Here is a 22,178-nt window from a genome sequence, read left to right as displayed (position 1 = left end):
TAAACTAGAACAACTTGACCAAAATTTCAAGTCTCCTCAATATGAGGACAGTACAGATAATTTGGTATTTATTTGAATTTTCTTTGCTCAATCAAAATCATAAAAATTTCAAAATCTTAAGAATGTTATCTGACGTTAATGAAATATTATTCATGTTTAGCATTCTTATCGGGAAATAAAAAAAAATGCTCGAAGTTGAAAACATTATCGAAAACAGAGCGAGATATGTGCAATGCCTACTTATACAAAGTACCAAATTTTCTAGGGGGGAGGGGGAAAACCCCCTAGTCCCCCTGGTCCCCCTCTAAAACCCCCTAGTCCTTCTGTAGTTACGCCAATGTGTATTTCTGTTCATATGATTTATTCTGCCGTATTCCCTGTCCGGCCAAAAGACATTTTTGGCAATATGTCCATTTCGGATTAATTACTTTCGGCAAGATGGGTTTCTGCCAAACAATTTTCGGGCTAGCGGTCTTCCGCCAAATGGCTTTCGAACAAATAGGGGAACTGTTCCGATCTCCATCTCACTGTACATATATCCATCTCATCGCTAAACAAAGAAATACGGCACCAAATTCGACGCTTCTTTTTGTCAACATGCGTGCTCACTGCTGAAAAAAATTACAAAAATAATAAACAAACCCAATTCCTTTCCATTGCTTTGTTTTTGATGGGATGGAAATAGGAGATATGAGATGAAGTGGCGAACCGTTCCCCTAACTCTTTCAGTGATTTTTTTTTTCGTAGCAAAAGCAAAAGAATTTGAAACAAAACTGAAACCATGTCAACAGATGACTTTGCTTAGGGCTGAACATTAACAACTAATATTTACTTGAAACGTCGTGAAACGTCTCACTTCTTACTTTTCACTCTTTATTTCTCACTTAGTACTTCTCACTGTGAAAAGTGGGAAGAGTGAAGTAAGAAGGGAGACGCCTCTTTTCTCACTCATAATTTCTAACTTCTCACTTCTTATTTTTGGCAGAGAGTAGTGGAAAAAATGATTCAGAGTGAGAAGTGAGGCGTTGTATGACCTATTTGGCTAAATGACCTATTCGCCCATATTTTTTAATTTATTTCATAGTTATTTTATAGCACTTAAGCATGTACCTATTTAGGATTTTTATGGACGAACATCACAAATTTAAAACATTTGAACCCGTAAACACTTGAAAGAGATTGAAGCATGCAATGTATCGAAGTTACAGCGGTCTAAATACCTTAGTAAATGCGTAGTCAGTGTCGTAGCATGTGGGTACCAGGCCTTAAGGGGGCGCCGAAATCAAGGATTTCGCTATGGGTAATGATCACAAATTATTCTCAAATTCACTGGTTCAAAGTAATTCAGTTTCAAGCGATTAGATGATTTCCTCGGTAATCAAAGATTCTGTAATCAACCGTTTGACTAGTATCCGGAGAGCCCTTTCCCGTATATAACTGCGATACCTTTATTCGAACGACGGCTCAGGGGCACGTTCCCTCAATTTAGGAGATTTGTGACATCGCCCTTTTCATCATTTATTTGACGGATAAGGAAGTAAAAACAAAATGATAAGAACAGGAAATGCAAATGGAAAGGAGCATGAAACAGGCTTCTAGGAAAGGAGCCCTAGAAGGGGACTTCTCAATACGTTAAAGGAGATACACAGAGTAGACTGTAAAAATACGTAAACACGGAAAAAGTGATAGAGAGTTTGTGTGAATTTTAGATAAATTTGCTCATTTAACGCAGACAAACTAAGGTCGGAAAACGATCGCATTTGATGCAGTGATATTTTCGTGAAAGACGCGAATGATCAGTTATTGACCGATCCAACTGACCAGCTGAAACGCTGGTGCGAGTACTTCGAACAACTTTTTCAAGTGCCAGCCAGGCCATCACCACCTCGGCATGATCTGCCTAGGATCCGACTATAACACGCGTCAATACCGAAGCTCCATCGCTGCTAGAGATTCAAACAGCCATCCAAAGCATGAAATCGAATAAAGCCCCAGGGGTCGACCGCATACCGAGATGCTCAAAGCTGACCCCATGACATCCGCTCAACTACTGCATCGTTTATTTCGTAATATCTGGGACACCGCAACTTTCCCTGTCGACTGGATGAAAGGTATCTAAATGAAGGTGCCCAAAAAGGGTGACCTGACTGTATGCGATAACTGGCGAGGCATTATGTTGCTGTGTACCGTTCTCAAAGTTCTGTGCAAAATTATCCTAGCCCGGATTCAGGAGAAGATCGATGCGACTGTCCGGCGGCAGCAAGCCGGATTCCGTGCCGGAAGATCCTGTGTGGACCATATTGTCACGCTCCGAATCATTTTGGAACAGGTCAACGAATTCCAAGAGTCCCTTTACTTGGTATTCATTGACTACGAAAAAGCTTTCGACCGTCTCAATCACGAGAATATGTGGGGCGCCCTGAGACGCAAGGGGGTTCCTGGGAAAATCATCGGCCTCATCGAAGCACAGTACGAGGCCTTTTCGTGTAGAGTGCTGCACAATGGGGTCCTGTCCGACCCTATCCGGATGTATTCTATCACCGTTACTGTTCCTCATCGTAATCGATGAGATTCTGGTAGATGCGATTGACCGTGAACCAAACCGCGGGCTGTTATGGCAGCCTATAACCATGGAGCACCTAAATGACTTCGAATTGGCTGATGACGTTGCACTCCTCGCGCAACGGCGCTCTGATATGCAGAGTAAGCTCAACGACCTTGCCGAGCGCTCCTCCTCGGCAGGTTTAGTCATCAACGTCAACAAAACCAAATCGTTGGATGTAAACACAGTGACTCCTTCCAGTTTCACAGTAGCCGGGCAACCAGTGGAGAATGTTGAAAGCTTCCAATATCTTGGTAGCCACATGGCGCCAGATGGCGACACCATGATCGACATAGGCGCATGGATCAAGAAAGCAATGGCTATCTTTGCAAGTTATCTGAAAAAACAGGCAGATAAGTGAACGCACCAAAATACGAATTTCCAACTCTAACGTGAAACCTGTGCTGTTATATGCTAGCGAGACATGGTGTTTCATCAGTGGAGAACACTCAACGGCTGCAGGTGTTCATCAACAGATTCCTGCGGTATATAATTCGGTTCTGGTGGCCTCACAACTGGATCTCAAGCAACGAGCCGATAGCAACAGAAATTCGCGATTGGAAGTGGGGCTGGGTCGGGCTTACGCTACGTAGGGGCGGAAACGAAATCTGTAAACAAGCATTAGACTGGAACCCAGTGGGACATCGCAGCAGACGCAGACCCAGAGCCTCATGGCGGCGAAGCCTCAATAAAGAAATAAAAGAAGTCGACCGAAATCTAACCTGGCAACAGGTTAAAGCGATAGCCGGGCAACGCTCAGGATGGAGATCTTTCAGGTCGGCCCTTTGCACCACCGGAGGTGTACAGGATCCATAAGTAAGTAATCATATTTCCAATTTCATTAAACCAGAAACTTGTATATGATTTCAATGGTAAAAAGACAAAGCGACAACGTTGTAGGGGAACGGTTCGGCACTTCATCCCATAGCTCCTATTTCCATCCCATCAAAAACAAAGCAATGAAAAGGAATTTGGTTTGTTTCTTATTTTTGTGATTTATTTCACCAGTGAGCACGCGTGTTAGCAAAAAGAAGCGACGAGATTGGTGCTGTATTTCTTTGTTTTGCGATGAGATTAATATATGTTCAGTGAGATGGAAAATGGAACAGTTCCCCTATATTCGATGAGCATTGATTTTTCCTCTTGGTTCTATGTAAACTGGTTAAGCTTTAAACGTTAAATAAAAAGAAGTTAATTGAAAGTCCTTTAGTTCCTTGAAACCACCGACTCTAGAGTGGATTTTTTCACAATCAATATGGAGTTTCTGAAGGTAATCTTATCCACTCCAAAAAGGGGGTTTTATTTGTCTAGGTCCAACATAGCTTCAAGCTCCGATCGGCACATATTTTATTGGCTTAACTAAATCCACTAGTGCGTGAATGTACAAAAAGGAAGTTCGGATATTTTTGTCGAGAATCCGCATACTACTAGTTCAAATTATTTTTGTTTGCGTAGATTTATTTATTTCAAAAACTCGTAAAAATTTCAACGGATTTCTAGGAATTTTAGTAAGGAAAAGTAATGCTTACTGTAAGGTTATAGAAGCTTGAGGAATTCATAAAGAAAATTCTACACCACGCAATAAGATTTAAAATCAATTTAAATCTCCCTGATATTAACGCGCTCTTTGTTTTGAACATCTGCAAGATAGTAAGGGGCGCCAAAAAAATATCGCCAAGGGCGCCGGGAGGCCACGTTACGGCTCTGTGCGTAGTAAGCAAATTTCGCCGTAATTTTGAAAGGTTGTTACGTCAACTATAAAATCATGCACAGTATAGCTCACCTTCATTAAGATGATGAACGAAGTCCCCAGTAATTTGACCAGCCACCAGATCAACATTATGACGTACAACTGCGCTTTCCTTGATGCGCCCCTGATTATTTATATAACAACAGTGTAAATATCATTGAGAAAATCAAATTAAATTATCTTATATGGAGAATAAGAATGCAATTGCCCCTAGCCTGTGAAGGCAAATTACTTTCCCGTCTCTAATTATGGCTTAACCCAGCCATTACTCCCAAATATGTTTAATGTTTATGTACGCCAACAGAAACGATTCAAACCGTTTTAACACATTTCGTTCTGCAAAGTGGCATATCAAATGGAATCATTTTCAGTCTACTTCAGTGTCAGTTGCTGGAAGCGTCTAACTCACGATATCTCCGCATGAACGTTGGCTAATAAAGTTATTAACAGCTCCCAAAAGGTGCTCCATGAAATCGAATGAAAGCGAAACGAATGTAAAAAATATATGCATTAAACCACAGCCCTCACAAGACCCGTAAATGAAAATGAATTATATTAGGATGAATACGTTCCTGCACCATTAACAGTCCTCTCAAACCACACCCCACAGGCTCCTGTGAAGAACGAAAGGAAATGGGAGAGAAATTAGACTCGAAAAAAAAGCTCGAGATCAATCCGGCGAGATTGCTGCTAGCGCTCATACCGAAACTCGCTTGGACTGATACGTTCGCGGGTGACTTTAATCTACCTTTTATCGAGTGATGAACCGCACGGCCAGCCGAACCCGAAAACGGCAGCAACTCTGCGTTGCCCTGCTGGGCTTCGTGCGAACGGAATCTCCGAACAGAAGTGAGGATGATTCACATTATACATGTAGATCTTCAGTTTTATTTTCCTATATGGGGCTCTCCTGACCGAACAGAAAATCCATTCAATTCGATGAAAAGAAGATTATATTTCTTCCCAACTTGTCGTACCCAAAACGTCCTGAACCCCTTGCCTCCGCGGCCCGGTGTCGTCTCGATAAAGCTCGAGATGCGTCTACGAGACGCATAGACAGGTATTTTTTCAATTTAGTTGGACAGAATTAAAATGTTGTCAAATTTGTATATATTTTTTTATAATTCTAAAATCTTATTAACACATCATGATCATTGATACGTTTTGGTAATTTAGTGCACACATACCACATTAAAGGATTTCTTTCAAAAGTAACCTCAGAATAAACTGAGAACCAAGAAATGCACTGATTGGAAATTGTTTTGCTTTTTTAATATTTTTTAAATTTCCTTACTTAATGACAAATACATTCTTGCAAGGTAAAATAATATCAACTACCCTGGTCGAAAGATTATCCCACTGTGAAGCGATTCGTTTCCTTCCAGCGTTGCTTTCCCGGTGATGATGACACTGGACACGACCAAAAATGGAGAGATTTCGGATAGAGCATCTGTAAGAATTTTTCATTGCTTAAGATTCGTTTGCTCATTCTGTTAAGCCCAACCAAAGTGATCTCCATGATCACATATATCTACTCGCACGCACAGCATTAAAGAAGCACATCATTTCGTTCAACGGAGAGCCCCGGCTCGTTATCTCCATCTCGGCTGCTGCGTGTAACCGAAATACAAACAGAAATCATTATCATTTTGTGGGAATCTCCATAATAACTTCTTTTTTTATTCACTCCATTCATCCAATGATTCATCTTTTACTTCTCTTATTGGTTCTTCTAATTAATTAATACACTCTTCTTCGAAGATTTTTCATCGCGTTCAATTTAGGTTTAAGATCAAATTCCCCATCGGTTCCGCATCCCGTACCCTATAATTTGGAGTGCACAAAAAATAACACTTCATTTTCATTTGCACGATAGTGTCCCTCAAATCATTACCAGCCCGAATGGAAAATCAGTTCCGCAGCCTCCATACACATCAACTGGAGTGATTATAATAAAAACGAATAGTGCCATATGAAAGCAATCAGAATAAAGCCTTTGTGCGAATTCAGCTCAAATTAGACTTTTGCGCCGACGGTGAGGCAATAAATGGAATCTTAGATCAAATTGGGTCAGGTTCTTTAAATTCTATCTGTTTGTTCTTTAATTCAAACGAATAGCGATGTAATTCCGCCACTTGACCGAGCCACCTTTACGCCGTCCATCGATCGAAAGTGCATCGGCATCTGGACCTAACCCGAGCATCAAAATGCACACAGCCCACTCATTTTTCAGGCTGCCACGCGAGTCCCGAGAATGCTGCTGGCATGATCTGAAAATGCGTTCCCTGCTCGGTTGGACGCGAATAAGATTGCACACCGGCCGTCCTCGCCATCCCCCCACCAGCAGCTTCAGCACCGCAATCGGATGCCATTGTGGCTTTGCTTTAGCTCGGCGGCCGTAATCGCGAATGAAGAAATTTAAAAGCCTGAATGGGTCTTTTCTCATTCCTTTCAGGAATTCCACCCACGAGTTTCATCACCAGCAACGATGTTAAGTGAATGAATAATTAATGTCAATTTCGATTGTGTACGAACTCTCCGCTTCTTCGCGCATCCTTATTCTGTGCATCAAAGAGATTTTAAGGAGGCTTCATCTTTATTCCATTCTCGTGGTTTACATTTAATTAAAAAAAAGCTCCATTCTACCAAGAATCAGGGTCATTGGAAAAATAATCACAAGTGAATGAAATGGAGTTTTATGTACAATTGGTTAAATAAGAATTCCCGCAATAATAAAAAAGAACTATAACTGTTTTTTTGTTGTTACATCCTCTAACAGATTTACAACCACTTGAAGCTTGGTGTTTGGAAATAAGTTACTCACTATAAGCTGCCTATGCCATGTTACATTTTTTTGCATCCGTATATATTCACTTCACACTCAATAGTACTCAGGAATACCATGAAATGCGGTATCTCCAGGATTTCCTAGCAACGCACATCATACTGCAGTGGAAGATCCAAAAGTTCAAATGGTGTTATGTGACATTAACAAATAAATGAAAATAATGCCTCATGCTTCAAATGTATTTAATTTTAAATTGCATCATACACTAAATTAAAGGAAATCCCACCAAAATAACCTTTTCACTCGTAGTTTATAGATTCGAAAGTATTTATTATTAATTATATTGAACTAAAAGTGAACTAATGACTAAGACGGCAGCAAAATAAAATGTCTATAAAGAATTCGAAATTTTCCACATTCAAAAATAGAAAATTGCCAAAAAAGAAATAAGAGAAGGAGCAATAAATAAATATAACATTTCCCAAAATAATGCAAAATTTCCATCTACAAAAAAAACAGTCCAAAACCCTGGAAGGGAGATGCAGATTCAAAAAATACACCCAAAAAACAAATCTGACAATCATTGTATAAAATCTTGGCATATACAATTCTGTAAGCTTTTTATACAAATATTGTATTAAAATGATACAAATCTGTATTATTTCAATACAAAAATTGTATTAAAATCTTCCGAAATTGTATATGCCAAATTATTGTACAGTTTCTGTAAGGTTCTTATGCAGAATTGTATTAAAATCTGCCATCCCCTGGTGGAGTGTATGAATGTCATTGCAGACCTAACTTCAGTTGACATGAAATGTGACCGCAGACCTAACTGAAAATTTATAAAAAATGGGAAGTATCGATACTGATAATTTGCTTGAAAACTGTAAAAAATCGAAAATTATATTGAACATTATCTTAGCTTAGCTTGATTGACTGTACCAGGGGTGCGAATTCTCAATCTCAGTGACTGAGATTTGTAAGATATTGATACCATTACCTTTTCACACTCACTTCCTAGCAGTGAAAACTGAAAATGGTTAGCAGCAACAATCAAAGATAAAGTAAACAAAAGACCTCTTCTCTCATCGCACACGCAGCCCACAGTGACAGTCCATTCAGTTCACTCGCTGGTGCGCGAAAGTGACGGCCCTATATAAATGCATGGGTGAATACTATCACTTGAAAGAAAAAGACAGGAAATTTGTGCCGAATGATCATCAGCTTCAGCCCGCTGTTGGCAAACCGAGTTGGCTAAGCTATTCCTGCTTTGTCTTTCTGACTGAAAGGCATCGTCATAGGCAAAGAGGAGCAGAGAAAAATACAAAACAAAAGAATCGCATTCAGCAGGCATTGTTGATAAATTGCACCACTGGAACTTGCTAGTAGTGATTGGCCGAGAAACAACAAATAGTGCACAGCACATCAATTGAATAGACTAGAAAGCTATTCTCACTGTACATGCTTCGGAGTTTCTTTAATTCAAGACCAATAACGATGTCGGTAACATCCTCACAGTCAATTAGGATAAGGGAAGGAAAATTAGTTCGACACTCATTGCTACAAGATACCGAGGAATCCTCTGCATCTCCATGAGCGCACTGGAAAGGAATAGTATGTTAGTTGGGAAGGAAATATATTGGAAATCGACTTGGTAAGCGACTTTTTTTTTGAAATTATTGAGTTATTATAAATTATTATAAGTTATTAAATAATAAAAAAATAAAGTTATTATTATATATTCATGAATTTTTTTGAAGAAGTCCACCTTTCTTCACTTGTCAGCTCACTTCTAGACACATTCATAGTTGGCTCTGGACTGTCAATATTCAGTTGAATATTAGTCATTGTATATTTATGCAAAATCTACAAATTGATAAATTATCTGAAATATGAACACGTTTTAAATGAGTAAAGTTTTTTATCACATAGAACTGAATAGATTTTCATCCGCGGGGCACTTTCAACGGTAAACATCAATGTAAATGCCCAGGGGCCCTCCTTGGCCGTGTGGTAAGACGCGCGGCTACAAAGCAAGACCATGCCGAGGGTGACTGGGTTCGATTTCCGGTGCCGGTCTTGGCCATTTTTAGGTTGGAAATTGTCTCGACTTTCCTGGGCATAAAAGTATCATCGTGCTAGCCTCATGACATACGAATGCAAAAATGGTAACCTGGCTTAGAAACCTCACAATTAATAACTGTGGAAGTGCTTAATGAACACTAAGCTGTGAGGCGGGTCTGTCCCAGTGTGGGGTTGTAATGCCAATAAGAAGAAGAAAAAGAAGAAGCACACTCAGTGACAGTCGAATGAATGAGTTGGTGGAGTAGTCGTCTGACTATGTCATTCTGTGTTTTGAATAATCATGCGATGTTTGTCAAAGTTCGGACCGAAGTTGCTTCATAAAGATGAATATTTTATGCTCTGGTCATACGTATTTTCCCGAAGAATGATTCGATATCTTAACTACTTCGCGAAAACTAAAACACCCACTGAAAAATGCTTGCTCGATGGCAACTCTCTTACTGGAGAAACACGACTAGACAAGAAACAAATTTTCACTTTCTGATTAATTTACTCCCCCGCGCAAAGCAGAACAAAATGGTGGTGTCGACCTGGGAAGAGTATGGTAATTTCAATAATCAAAAACTGTGGAATTAGAAAACTAAAAAAATGCATAGCTGAAAAATAAAAATAATCGGGAAATTAAAAAAAATCAAAAATTGGAAACTTAGGAAATTAGATGACAGAAAAATTTTCAATTGTCAATTATAGAAATCAAAATAAAAAAAATCAAATTTTGGAATTTTGGAGCCTAATTAAAAAAAAAGTTGTGGACCTAAAATCTTAAAAATAAACAAATTTGAAAACATAAAAAATTAAGAACTTAAAAAAATATAAATTTTAAATTTTAAAATTCTTGAAAATGCATAGAACTTAAAAGCCTCAAACTAAAAAATTAAAAAAAGGAAAATTAAAAAATATAAGGAGTGATAGATTAAAAACCCAGATTAATCCACCTAGCGGTGATGGTGCCTTTCTCGACCTTCGTAAAATGTGTTTGCTTGAAAGTAGATGAGCTAGTAGCTAGGAGTAAAAAAGAAAAACTTCTTTGTCCGTTCTATGAAAATCGGATTATTTCAAGCAAAGATATTGTAGATCCAGATGAAAACGCGAGATCTCGGTGCGGTTTTCAACTTGATCTACAATATGCTAATAAGAATTTCTACAATTTTTTTCCTTTTCCAATCTTTTTGATGTACATACCGCTGTTTTATTTTACCCAGTTATATATTTTAAGGATGTTTGGATGTTTGTTAAACTGAAGCTATGACTACACAAAAAAGTGTATCAGTGTGGAAGCATCCGATAGTTCGTTTTCGGAGATAAATTATAGCCTTTCGGTACAACTTTGTAGCACAAGAAAGGCAAAAAGTATTTTGGCCATAATTTCTAAGGTAATAGTCCAAGCTGGCCAATTTTCAATAGAAAATAATAGAATAGGATTCCGCGTCCAATGCAATTTGTTGTGAGTAAATCGATTGAGAGTAAGTGCATTAAAAATGAGATAGACTTTTTTACGCGCTTTTTTATAACATAAAGCATTTTGGCCATAATTTTTGTGCCCATAGTCCGATCTTCCAAATTTTCAATAGAAAACAATACGACAGGATCCCGCGTCGAATGGAATTTGTTGCAAGTAAATCGGTTGAGGATAAGTACCAAAAAAGTGAAAAGCACACACACATCTCGAGCTGAGTCGATTGGTATATAACACTATGGGTCTCCAGGCTTTCTGTAAAAGTTTGGTTTTGGAGCGAACATATAGCCTTTTCGTATACTTTGTAGACAAAAGGCAAAAATGGTGTTTCGGCCATAACTTCCGATCCCATATTTCGATCTGGCCAATGTTCAATAGGACACATTGGGACAGGATTATGCGTCGAATGCAACTTGTTGCGAGCAAATAATCTGAAGATAAATGCCTAAAAATGAGTGACATTCTTTACGCGATTTTTTCGTAAAAGTTTGCATTTTAGCCATAACTGGCCAATTTTCAATAGGAAACAATGGGACAGGAATCTGCGTCGAATGCAACTTGTTGCGTGTAAATCGATCAAGGTTAGGTGTCCGAAAAATAGGTGACATTTTTTTTGTGATTTTTCTATTAAAAAAAGGTAGTCCGACCTGATAAATTTTCAATAGAAACAATGGGACAGGAATCTGCGTCGAATGCAACTTTTTGAACGTAAATCGATCAAGGTCAGGTGTCCGAAAAATAAATGACATTTTTTTTGTGATTTTTCTATTAAAAAAAGGTAGTTTGGCCATAACTTCCGATCCCATAGTCCGATCTGCCAATTTTCAATAGGAATGCGTCGAATGCAATTTGTTGCGAGCAAATCGGTTGAGGATAAGTGCCCGAAAAATGAGTGACATTTTTTACGCGATTTTTACGTATAAATTTGTATTTTGGCCATAATTTCCGATCCCATAGTCCGACCTGGCCAATTTTCAATAGGAAACAATGGGAAAGGATTCTGCGTCGAATGCAATTTGTTGCAAGCAAATCGGTTGAGGATAAGTGCCCGAAAAATGAGTGACATTTTTTGCGTCGTTTTGTGCATACACACACACAGACATCACTTCAATTCGTCGAACTGAGTCGATTGGTATATAACACTATGGGTCTCCGGGCCTTCTATAAAAAGTTTGTTTTTGGAGCGATCATATAGCCTTTACCGTATACTTAGTCTACGAGAAAGGCAAAACATGGAAGCTTTAAAATGGTTGAATGGTGAATAATTGTATAATTTTTAACAGGAAAATTAAAAATAAAAACCTGATTAATCCACCTAGCGGGGTACGATCTTCAACAGATCCAGTCAATTTATTTGTTTCGCCGATGACATTGGACATTGTCGACCGAACATTTGCAAAGATGGCAGAATTGTACACCCGCATGAAACGTGATGCAAAAATAGTTGTACTGGTGGTGAATGCATCTCCCGCCTGGGAAGCAGTGCTACGATAGACGGGGATACTTTCGAGCTATGTACCTTTTTTAGAGCGACAATTCACCAATGAAAGAAAACACCTACGGGGTCATAACATCTACGGACAGATCGACGGTTCTCGGACTAACTAGCACTGAGGGTACCGACTGAGCCTAAAACTATGACAATTTTAAAAGCTATGCAACTTTTTGAAAGTGACTACGAACAACTAAGCTTCGCAAAAATACAGAAACTCGGGCAGACATTTTCCAACCTAAACACGATTTGAGTCAATTGAAGGACATTTCTTAGACTTTCTCACTCTCCAGTGAGCTGTAAATATTAGTTTGTTAGTTAGCATATTTCCCTATCACTTGAACTAGATTAGTACTTCTTCTTCTTGGCATTACATCCCCACACTGGGACAGAGCCGCCTCGCAGCTTAGTGTTCAAAGCACTTCCACAGTTATTAACCGCGAGGTTTCTAAGCCAGGTTACCATTTTTGCATTCGTATATCATGAGGCTAGCACGATGATACTTTTATGCCCAGGGAAGTCGAGACAATTTCCAATCCGAAAATTGCCTAGACCGGCACCGGGAATCGAACCCAGCCACCCTCAGCATGGTCTTGCTTTGTAGCCGCGCGTCTTACCGCACGGCCAAGGAGGGCCCCAGATTAGTACTTATACACTTAATTTTTTACGCCGAGATTTCAGCATTTTTTGTTCATTTTCCCGAGGTGGACACCGCCGATTTTCAGCAAAAATGATTTTTGCCGAGATCTCAGTAAATGTGACGCTTCAGTTGCTGAGATACGGTAAATATGTTGCCGAAAATCGGTAATTAACCATTTTTTCTGCCGAACTTCAGTTCTGAATTTTACTAAGGTACAGCGGTGCCTATTTTTGCCGAGCTCGAGAAAGAAAAACCTTTTTTTTTTCAATGGCCCACCACTATCCCCTACACCAAGAAGCTAATCTTCGGAGCTCCCTGGTAATGGACGCATCTATATTTTTTTCAAACATTATAATTTAACGAAATAACAAAAAACAAATATGCATGCTACGGTATGTGTGATGGACTATTTACAACAACAGTTATGAATAGGTTATACCCAGCGGAACTTGGTTCCTTTAAAGGGTTTCCTAATATGCATTTTAAAGAGTTGATACAAAATTATTAATTTAAAAAAAAAGTGTAAATTCTTACAGTTGAGGCTGGCGATTGACACGGTTCAAATTATAAAAGTAAGTTGATATTGGACTTAAAATGTTGTTTTCATCTGATTTTAATCAAAGCACGATTGTAAATGGTTTTAAAATCTACTGGAAGGGAGTTGTATACTGATGGACCATAAAAGGAAATTCGCATTTGCCCCAAACAGGTGGTTGCACTTGAGCGCAATAGATTACTTACAAATCGAGTATTATGTACATGGTTTTGTGTCGTAAAGTTGAGATTCTGATGTGTATTTGCATTTTTCAACACGTCGTGGATAAACAAGCATGTCTGTAATTTGCATAGCCCACGTAGCGGTAGGATATTGTGTGGCAAATCAGTATAAAGTTGAACAGTAGGGTAAAGTCGTGGTAGTTAGTAAATAATTTTTAAACATCTGTTTTGCAAAACTTGTATTTTTTGCAAATTTGATTTACTAGCATGACCCCAAAATATAATTAAATATTGCATGAGTGAGTGTATGCACCCATAGTAATACTTCAGAAGAGCGCTTCTTGGTACGTAGTTTTTGATTCGATACATCAAACCGCATAATGAAGTAACTTTACTCCAAATTTGCTCTAAATGATCTTTCCATGACAGTATAGGATCGAGCATTATACGGAGGTATTTAAAGCTTTTCACCTTCTCAAGCTCTGTAGACCCAAGACCCAACTGGCGGATTACTGGGGAGAGGATTTTTTTTCTCGGCGAATGGAACAGCATGTATATAGTTTTAGATAGATTTGGGGACAATAAATTTGTATTAAAATAATTCATAAGCAAGTTCATGTCGTAACTTATACAAGAAACAATGTATGACGAATTGGGATTTGGATAAAATAGTGCTATATCGTCTGCAAATAGTTTTGGAATACCTTTCAATGGCAAATTACCAATATCATTAACATGTAGCAAAAATAGGAGGGGCCCGATATTCCTTCTTTGCGGAACTCCAATATTTATGGTCTTCAGTGAGCTTTGTGAATCATTTAATACCACGAACTCTTTTATATCGGTCAAATAGCTACGAATTATATCATTTGCTAATCCACGAATCCCATAGGTTTCCAAATTTTTGCAATAATATATTGTGATTAAATGTATCAAACGCTTTTTTTTAAATCGATGAAAAGACCACCATCTATACACTTTTTATCAATATTGTCCAATAAAAAGTCAACAAGTTCAGCAATAGCCATTGATGTACTACATCCTTTCCGCAAACCGTACTGAAATTTATATAAAACATTGTGTTTGTTCAGAAAATCAGTTAGTCTACTTCAACAACTATCAACTTCTCAAATACTTTACTAAATACGGATGATGTGGAAATAGGACGGTAATTACATGCATCAGATTTATTACCTGATTTGAAGATGGGTATTACTCTAGCTAACTTGAGACAGTCTGGATATACGCCGTTTCTTAGTATTCGATTAAAAAGTGTTGAAAATATTTTTGAAAACTTTTTTGAGTTATCTTTGATAATACTGGGTGGAAGTTATCAGGTCCACAGCTTTTTTTTAATGTTTGTTTGAAAATATGGTATCGTAGCAACTACGAGCAGTCAATCAAGCTCAAGCAAGCTCAAGCTACATATTTCTCCATATTGTCCGATGCTACTTCACCGCAGAGTTTTCCCGATTTCCTGTGAGCTTGAGCTTGATCTTGATTGACTACTCGTAGTTGCTACTCCATTATGACCAGATCAGCTGTTCTTGCACAGAAAACCAACAGATGTTTGCTTGGGGCTAGCACCCATCTTCAATGTACAAGTACTGGTGATCTCATTTGTTAGGTCATACTGGCGCCTGCCACGTCAGAATGCAAGTCAATGTAGGGAAGGGGGAGGAAATGATGATGCAATCACTCGCCCACTGCAAGCCGAATATACCTCTGCACTTGCCACGAGTTCATGCGGAATTTGTTGGAATTTCTGGGTTAGGTTCGAGAGTCAGAGTTCCGTCTTGGTTAACGAGCTGCCAATGTGATCGATAGAGAAGGCAACTGATGGAATTACTAATTGGATGTAGGAAACGAGCTCTATAGTTCATTTCCAATTCTAGCAGATTACTGTTAGAATACTCAAGTTGAAGGTATAGGAATAGTAATGGAAACGGTATGGAAGTCCATTTCCAGTTCTAGGGATTGCTAGAACATGAGAAATATAGAGAAAGATACAAAGTAGGAGAATGGAACGGACCTGGGATTGAACCCACGATCTCCTGCGTATGAGGCAGAAGCAGTAGCCATATGACTACCAAGCCCGCTTTTCTCGATTTCCTGTGAATAAATAAACAAAACAACTTACACCAGATAGGCTTGGAACAACTAGAGGTTCACTCTCCTGAAAATTTCCAACGCCAGCCGCTCCATCGCAGATTTTTACCAAAATTTTGGGAAAGCGTGGTCTTTCCCGTCCGCGAACTGTTATGGTTGCACTTTTGTTCACTTTCTTTATTGATCGCAGTTCTTTATTGATTTGGTAGACCGGTCTTAAGAGATGAGTGTGCGCGTGTCGAAGTTCAACTGGAGTTGGATTCTGATGCATATGTGAGTGCGTGAGAAGAGTGAATGATTGATATATTTATTACGTCTTGCGTGTTTATCTTGGAGTACTTTATACCCAGATATTTCTAGGCGTAGAATGTACTGCCGCTAACCGCAAGTCAGACTTATCTGTATATGGCGCCCATATCCAGATAAGTCTGACTTGCGGTTAGCGGCAGTGTACTCTTAAGAAGAAATTTGAGTTTCTATGTTATGGTGATCGTATATTGCGGATGAAAGACTCCGTGCAAGCGAATCCTAAATTGAAACGAACCCTGTTTTGGGAAGGAACTTGGTGTCTCGCGTTGCTCGCTACGTGCTGGGTGAGAGGCAACCATACTGACTTGTTAGTTTTGTTCACATGTATGTGAATGTTTCGTAAATGTTATTTTGTATATCGGCGTAGTCCTGGTGTGAAATAATGTGTCAATGTTTTATGGGAGCTTACTCAGAGTAGCGCACGACTCTAGAGTTGAAGCCGTTTGCATGTTGTATTTTTGAGAATTTATCTATCATCATAGACTGTAAACTCATGTCGCTGATGGATGGAGTGGCAGCCAGTAGTAATAGGAACTTGTGCTGTAAATTGAGAAGGAGTCAACTTCGGCTGGCGATCTTATCGAAAGTTGTTAAACAATGCGTCTTGCTTTGCCTACGAAAATTTGTATGGCCATTTTTCATCTCCATTCCCAAATGACAATCAAAGTTTCGTACTTTTAGTGGGGAATGTTGTAGTAAGTACGCCATATTCATTTATTTATTTATTTCAATGTTTAATTTATCTCTGTAAATATATTTTGTTATTTATTTAAATTATAAAACTTTGCATGTCCGGTTGCGTCTTTTGAAATAAATATTTGTGTTGGATCACCGCAAGAATGGTCTAGAATAGGGATCCTATATTAAGAGATGTGCGAATACTTTTCCAGACGATTTAGCAACGTTGTTACTTTCGTAAACAAACGCTGCCAGCACTTGCCGTGGCGCAAAATGCTGGAGCTCGAACATGACTTTGCGTATAATGGTATTTTCAGATTTCGTTATCTAACGTCCAACAATGCATTATCAGTAAAATAAAAGTGTAATACAAATAAACAAAGTACCATGCATAAACTGGACTACTTCAACTAGCCAGTGTAAAACAAATTGTTTATTCGACAAAACTTTTCGTAAAATCTTTTTCATTACAATCGCAATACCTTCAATCCACAACAATAACAATGTTCATTTGGCTCAGATTCTGACAGCTTTCAATAATAGTAGTTTGTGCAACTAGTTGCAAAAAGATGATTTTTTCAGCACGAGTTGTACGTTTATCCAACGAGGCTTGCCGAGTTGGATAAATACTACGAGTGCTGAAAAAATCGAGTTTTGCAACGAGTTGCACACGCTATTTTTTGCAATGACGAAAAAAGGGGTTTAATATAATAAATCTAAGTTACCAACCAACCCACCACGTCACATCAAGTTGGCAACGATAAAACACCAAACATCCTGCAAACACTATTTGGCCCGAATCATCAAAAAGCATCAACCCCAACAACCACGTGAGCGACCGGCAAACGCATAACAGCCTACAGCACATTTACCTTTTGACGATAAACTGCGGCATCAACAAAATAACATCCGGACAACGACGACAACAGTGATCGACCCTTGGACAGGCTTCGGAAAGTGTAGGTCAGCTAGTTTCAGTTGCATAGGTTAGCTCTAAGTAGAATTGAATATAATTATCATTCTTGGTTTAACAGTGATTTAGAGTAGACGTTCTTTTTAAAACTCATGTTCGAATCCCCGCGGTTTAACTGGCGCAGTCGGTAGGATCCGCGTCCGAGTTCTTAGTTCGCGAGTGAGTGTGTTCGTCGAAAAGACATCTTCGAGGGAATATCGAAGACTTGCAGCACATCACAGAGAAGAAAAGGCCAACGCGGATAATCATAAGGAACCAGAATCTGTCGAAGGAATATCGACATCCCGAGAGAGACCAGCATCGACGGATAATCGGACACGTCCTCTCTACTATCGAAGGAACATCGATAAAAAACTTAGGTAAGTGAATTTTTAATTTCCCTAAAGATACAAGTGTAAGATAAAAGTGATTCAGTGCTTAACAGTGTTAAAATAGTGCGAAAATAGCCCGAAGAAGTAATAATCGCTTTGATATGGCGAGAAATTTGCAAGACCAACAAATTGAGGAGCTGCAACGGCAACTCCAAGAGTTAGCTCAACACGTGTCTAATCGCGACGAAGAGCTAGCGCACGTTCGAGCTCAAGCCGAACAAGCGCTCCACCAACATGCGAATGTGCCCCCAGCACCAACCGTTGCTAATATTGGGAGAACAGAGGCATTTTAAAATCTCTCCAAACCCCACAAATTATACGGGATCTTCCCTGCTTCGATGGGAACCCAGTGAAATTAAACTCATTTATCAGGGCAATCGACAACATAATGCCTTTACTAAATGAAGCGGAGGGAAGTAACGTGCACAATGTGTGGATCCAAGCGGTTCGCACAAAAATTATTGGTGACGCAGACAACATACTCGAGTTGTATGGCACCAATTTAAATTGGAACGAGATGAAACAAAATCTAATTACTCATTATAGCGATCGACGAGACGAAGTGTCTCTAACTCGTGATCTTTTCAAAATTTATCAAACAAACAACGTCGAAGAGTTTTACAGCAAGGTGTCCCACACCATTTCATTACTGATCAATAATTTAAACATTATTGAAAATAATGCAGCAGTTATTGCCTCGAAAAAGGAGTTTTATCAACAGATGGGGCTAAAAGTCTTTTTGGCTGGGTTAAAAGAACCCTTAGGTCCAATAATTAGGGCACGCGGACCAGATACAATGAAGGATGCCCTTCGATTGTGTCTGGAGGAACAAAATTATAATTATGCAAAACCAAATTTCAAGCCGTTACCACCAGTCCCAGCCAAACCAACATTTGCTCCACGCCATCAAACACATACTCATTTCAACTCATCTCAAAGATTCCCACCGTCACCAGGACCACGTCCACAACGACCACCTTATCCCAATAATTACATGCCTCAAAGATTTCCTCCTAGAAATGTTTTTCCACCAGCGATGGCCCCAAGACCATTCCCAAAACCAATTCCAAGGGCCGTCCCGATGGATGTCGACCCCTCTACTATGAGCAAACATGTCAATTACATGAATCGACCCCTACCTAATTACAACCAATTTCCCCCACGAAATCATTTTCACCTCAAGCTAACAGATTTCATGTTGAAGAATTAAGAAACATCGAATTAGCCAACCACTACTATCCATATGAACAATATCAGTACCCAGAAGAATATTACCTAGAAACAAATCCATTTTATTCTAACGATGTTAGCAACCATCTCCACAGTGATAATGAACAAGGAAACACCATTGATAACTCTGCTTGTGTAACCAATGAATCATCAGAATCCCTTGCACCCAATGAATCGTCGGAAACCCCTGTTGACGACGTAAATTTTCGAATAACTTCCGACTTAATAGAAGAAAAATAGGAAGCAACAACTTTCTGCCTTATATCGAACTTAAAACAGAATTTGGTAATCTTAAACTCCTCATTGACACGGGAGCCAACAAAATTATATTGATCCATCATTAGTAGGTACATCATGGATAAAAATGTCAAACCCATCGGTAGTAAAGAGCGTCAACGGACATCATAAGATAGACAAATACATAAAATTCTCTCCTTTCAAGGGAGACTTCCACTAACTTTTCACCTCCACAAATTTCACTCCTTTTTGACGGACTTATAGGGTATGAATCTTTGGCCGATTTAAAAGCTAATATTATCACCCACTCCAACAAACTACAGTTTCCAAATTGCACTATACCCTTGAAAAAGAAATATCCTGATTCATACACAGTTTGCGTTAATTCCAACGAACAAATAGGTATTACATTGTCCACTGATGTTACAAACGGGATTTTTTCATTGACAACGAACTACCTCTGACTGATGAGATAGTTGTACTCCCGGGAATTTACCACGCGAAAAATAACAAAACGACAGTGATAATAGAGAACAAAACGGAGGACATTGCCAAAATAAATCCAAACAGGCTTGTGTTTGGAGAATTGAATAATTTTGATACAAAACCCATTGGGACTAAGTTAGTCAGGAAAAGACAGAGATACAGTTATCTAATCAACTACGATTAGACCATCTCAATACTGAAGAGCGTGAAAAACTTCTAAAGATTATTCGTAATTTCGAAGATATTTTTCACAAAGAAGATAAAACTCTTACGTTCACTAATGGCATTAAACACTCTATCAAAACCAAAGATGACGTACCCGTACATTCTAAATCATACCGGTATCCTTTCTGTCACAAAGAAGAGGTACAACGGCAGATCATGAAAATGCTTGAGCAGGGTATTATCAGACATTCAAATAGTCCTTGGTCCAGCCCAGTGTGGGTAGTTCCAAAAAAGATGGATGCCTCTGGTCAAAAGAAATGGCGTTTAGTAATCGATTATCGAAAACTGAACGAGAAAACTGTTGAAGACAGATACCCTATTCCTAATATCAACGATATATTAGATAAGCTAGGGAAATGTCTCTACTTTACCACCCTCGACTTAGCCTCTGGATTCCATCAAATTGAAGTCCAAAAAGAGGACATTGCAAAGACAGCATTCAGTGTCGAACATGGGCATTATGAATTTTTACGTATGCCCTTTGGATTGCGAAACGCTCCATCCACCTTTCAGAGGGTAATGGACAATATACTTAGAGAATACATTGGCAAAATATGTCTAGTTTACATGGACGACATAATTGTGTATTCTACTAGTCTCCAAGAACACTTGGAAAACTTAGCAAAGATCTTCACTTGTTTGCAAAAGTATAACATGAAGATTCAATTAGATAAAAGCGAATTCCTACGTAAAGAAGTCGCTTTTCTTGGACATGTCGTAACACCAGAGGGTGTTAAACCAAATCCAAGCAAGATTAGTGCAATCAAAACATGGCCCATACCCAAGACCGATAAGGAACTTCGCGGGTTCTTAGGTATTCTAGGTTACTACCGCAAATTTATTCAAGATTTTGCAAAATTGCAAAACCACTCACCAACTGCCTACGAAAAGGTGAAAAATTAAGCACACTGCTGAGTTTGTTAATGCATTCGAGAGATGCAAAACATTTTGACTAGTAGTAGTATCTTGCAATACCCAGATTTCAACAAAAATTTCATACTAACAACCGATGCTTCTAACCACGCAATTGGTGCAGTAATCTCCCAAGGTACTATTGGAAATGACAAGCCAATAGCGTTCGCATCACGAACCCTAACAAAGTCAGAAGAAAACTATTCCACCATCGAAAAAGAGTTATTGGCTATTCGATGGGGATGCAAATACTTTAGGCCATACCTTTTTGGTAGAAAATTTGTGTTATACACAGACCATCAACCTTTAACATATGGACTAAACCTCAAAACTCCAAATAGTAAACTTATCAAATGGAGACTCGAACTTGAGGAATATGATTATGAAATTAAGTATAGACCAGGCAAACAGAATATTGTCGCAGATGGTTTATCTCGAATTCCGCATGAAGTAAACTTAAACGAAGAAGACGAGTCAGATGACGAAACCGTTCATTCGGCAGATACAGATGATAGCGAATTCGTTCCAATGACTATACGCCCTCTCAATGTACATTCTAATCAAATAATACTCCGTATTAGTGACCATGATGAAAATAAGGTAGAAGAAATCTTTCCACGCATTTTTAGGCGAACAATTTCGAGAATCACGTTTGGCGTACCTACTCTAATCAACATCTTCAAAGAATACATGAACCCCAAACAGGTGAACTGCATTATGTGTCCAGAGTCAGTCATTCCTACCATTCAAGTCGTGTACAAAAACTATTTCAGCAGAAATAAAATTCTTAAAGTCAGGATTTCTCAAATTTTACTGGAAGACGTACAAACTTTGGAAGAGCAAAACGAGTTGGTTAGAAAAACTCACGAACTTTCACATAGAGGAATTTGGGAAAATTTTAAGGAACTGGCAGGAAAATATTACTTTCCTAAAATGAAGCAAAATATCAGAAAATTCATTTTGCTTTGTGAAACGTGCAACAAAAATAAATATGAGCGTAAACCATACAAGATTAAACATGGGGAATCGCCCATTCCAAAAGCACCTTTAGAAATCATTCATCTAGACATACTCATATCCCAACCAAACATGTTTCTATCAATAGTAGACAAATT

General features: G+C 38.8%; 1 protein-coding gene across 1 annotated transcript in view; it reads left to right on the top strand.

The window, feature by feature from the left end:
- Window positions 1-5,113: 5,113 nt before the first annotated feature.
- Window positions 5,114-22,178, top strand: part of LOC134222332 (uncharacterized) — a 58,307-nt gene continuing 41,242 nt past the window's right edge. Inside the window, exons 1-2 of the mRNA XM_062701482.1 lie at window positions 5,114-5,201; window positions 17,727-17,961. Coding sequence (XP_062557466.1) covers window positions 5,114-5,201; window positions 17,727-17,961 — 323 coding nt within the window. The remainder of the gene's footprint in view (window positions 5,202-17,726; window positions 17,962-22,178) is intronic.

The sequence above is a fragment of the Armigeres subalbatus genome, chromosome 3, assembly GCF_024139115.2.
Source record: "Armigeres subalbatus isolate Guangzhou_Male chromosome 3, GZ_Asu_2, whole genome shotgun sequence".
In the NCBI taxonomy this organism is placed as follows: Eukaryota; Metazoa; Arthropoda; class Insecta; order Diptera; family Culicidae; genus Armigeres; species Armigeres subalbatus.
The sequence above is the reverse complement of the archived record's forward strand: the minus strand, read 5'-3'. Positions and strand labels throughout refer to the sequence as shown.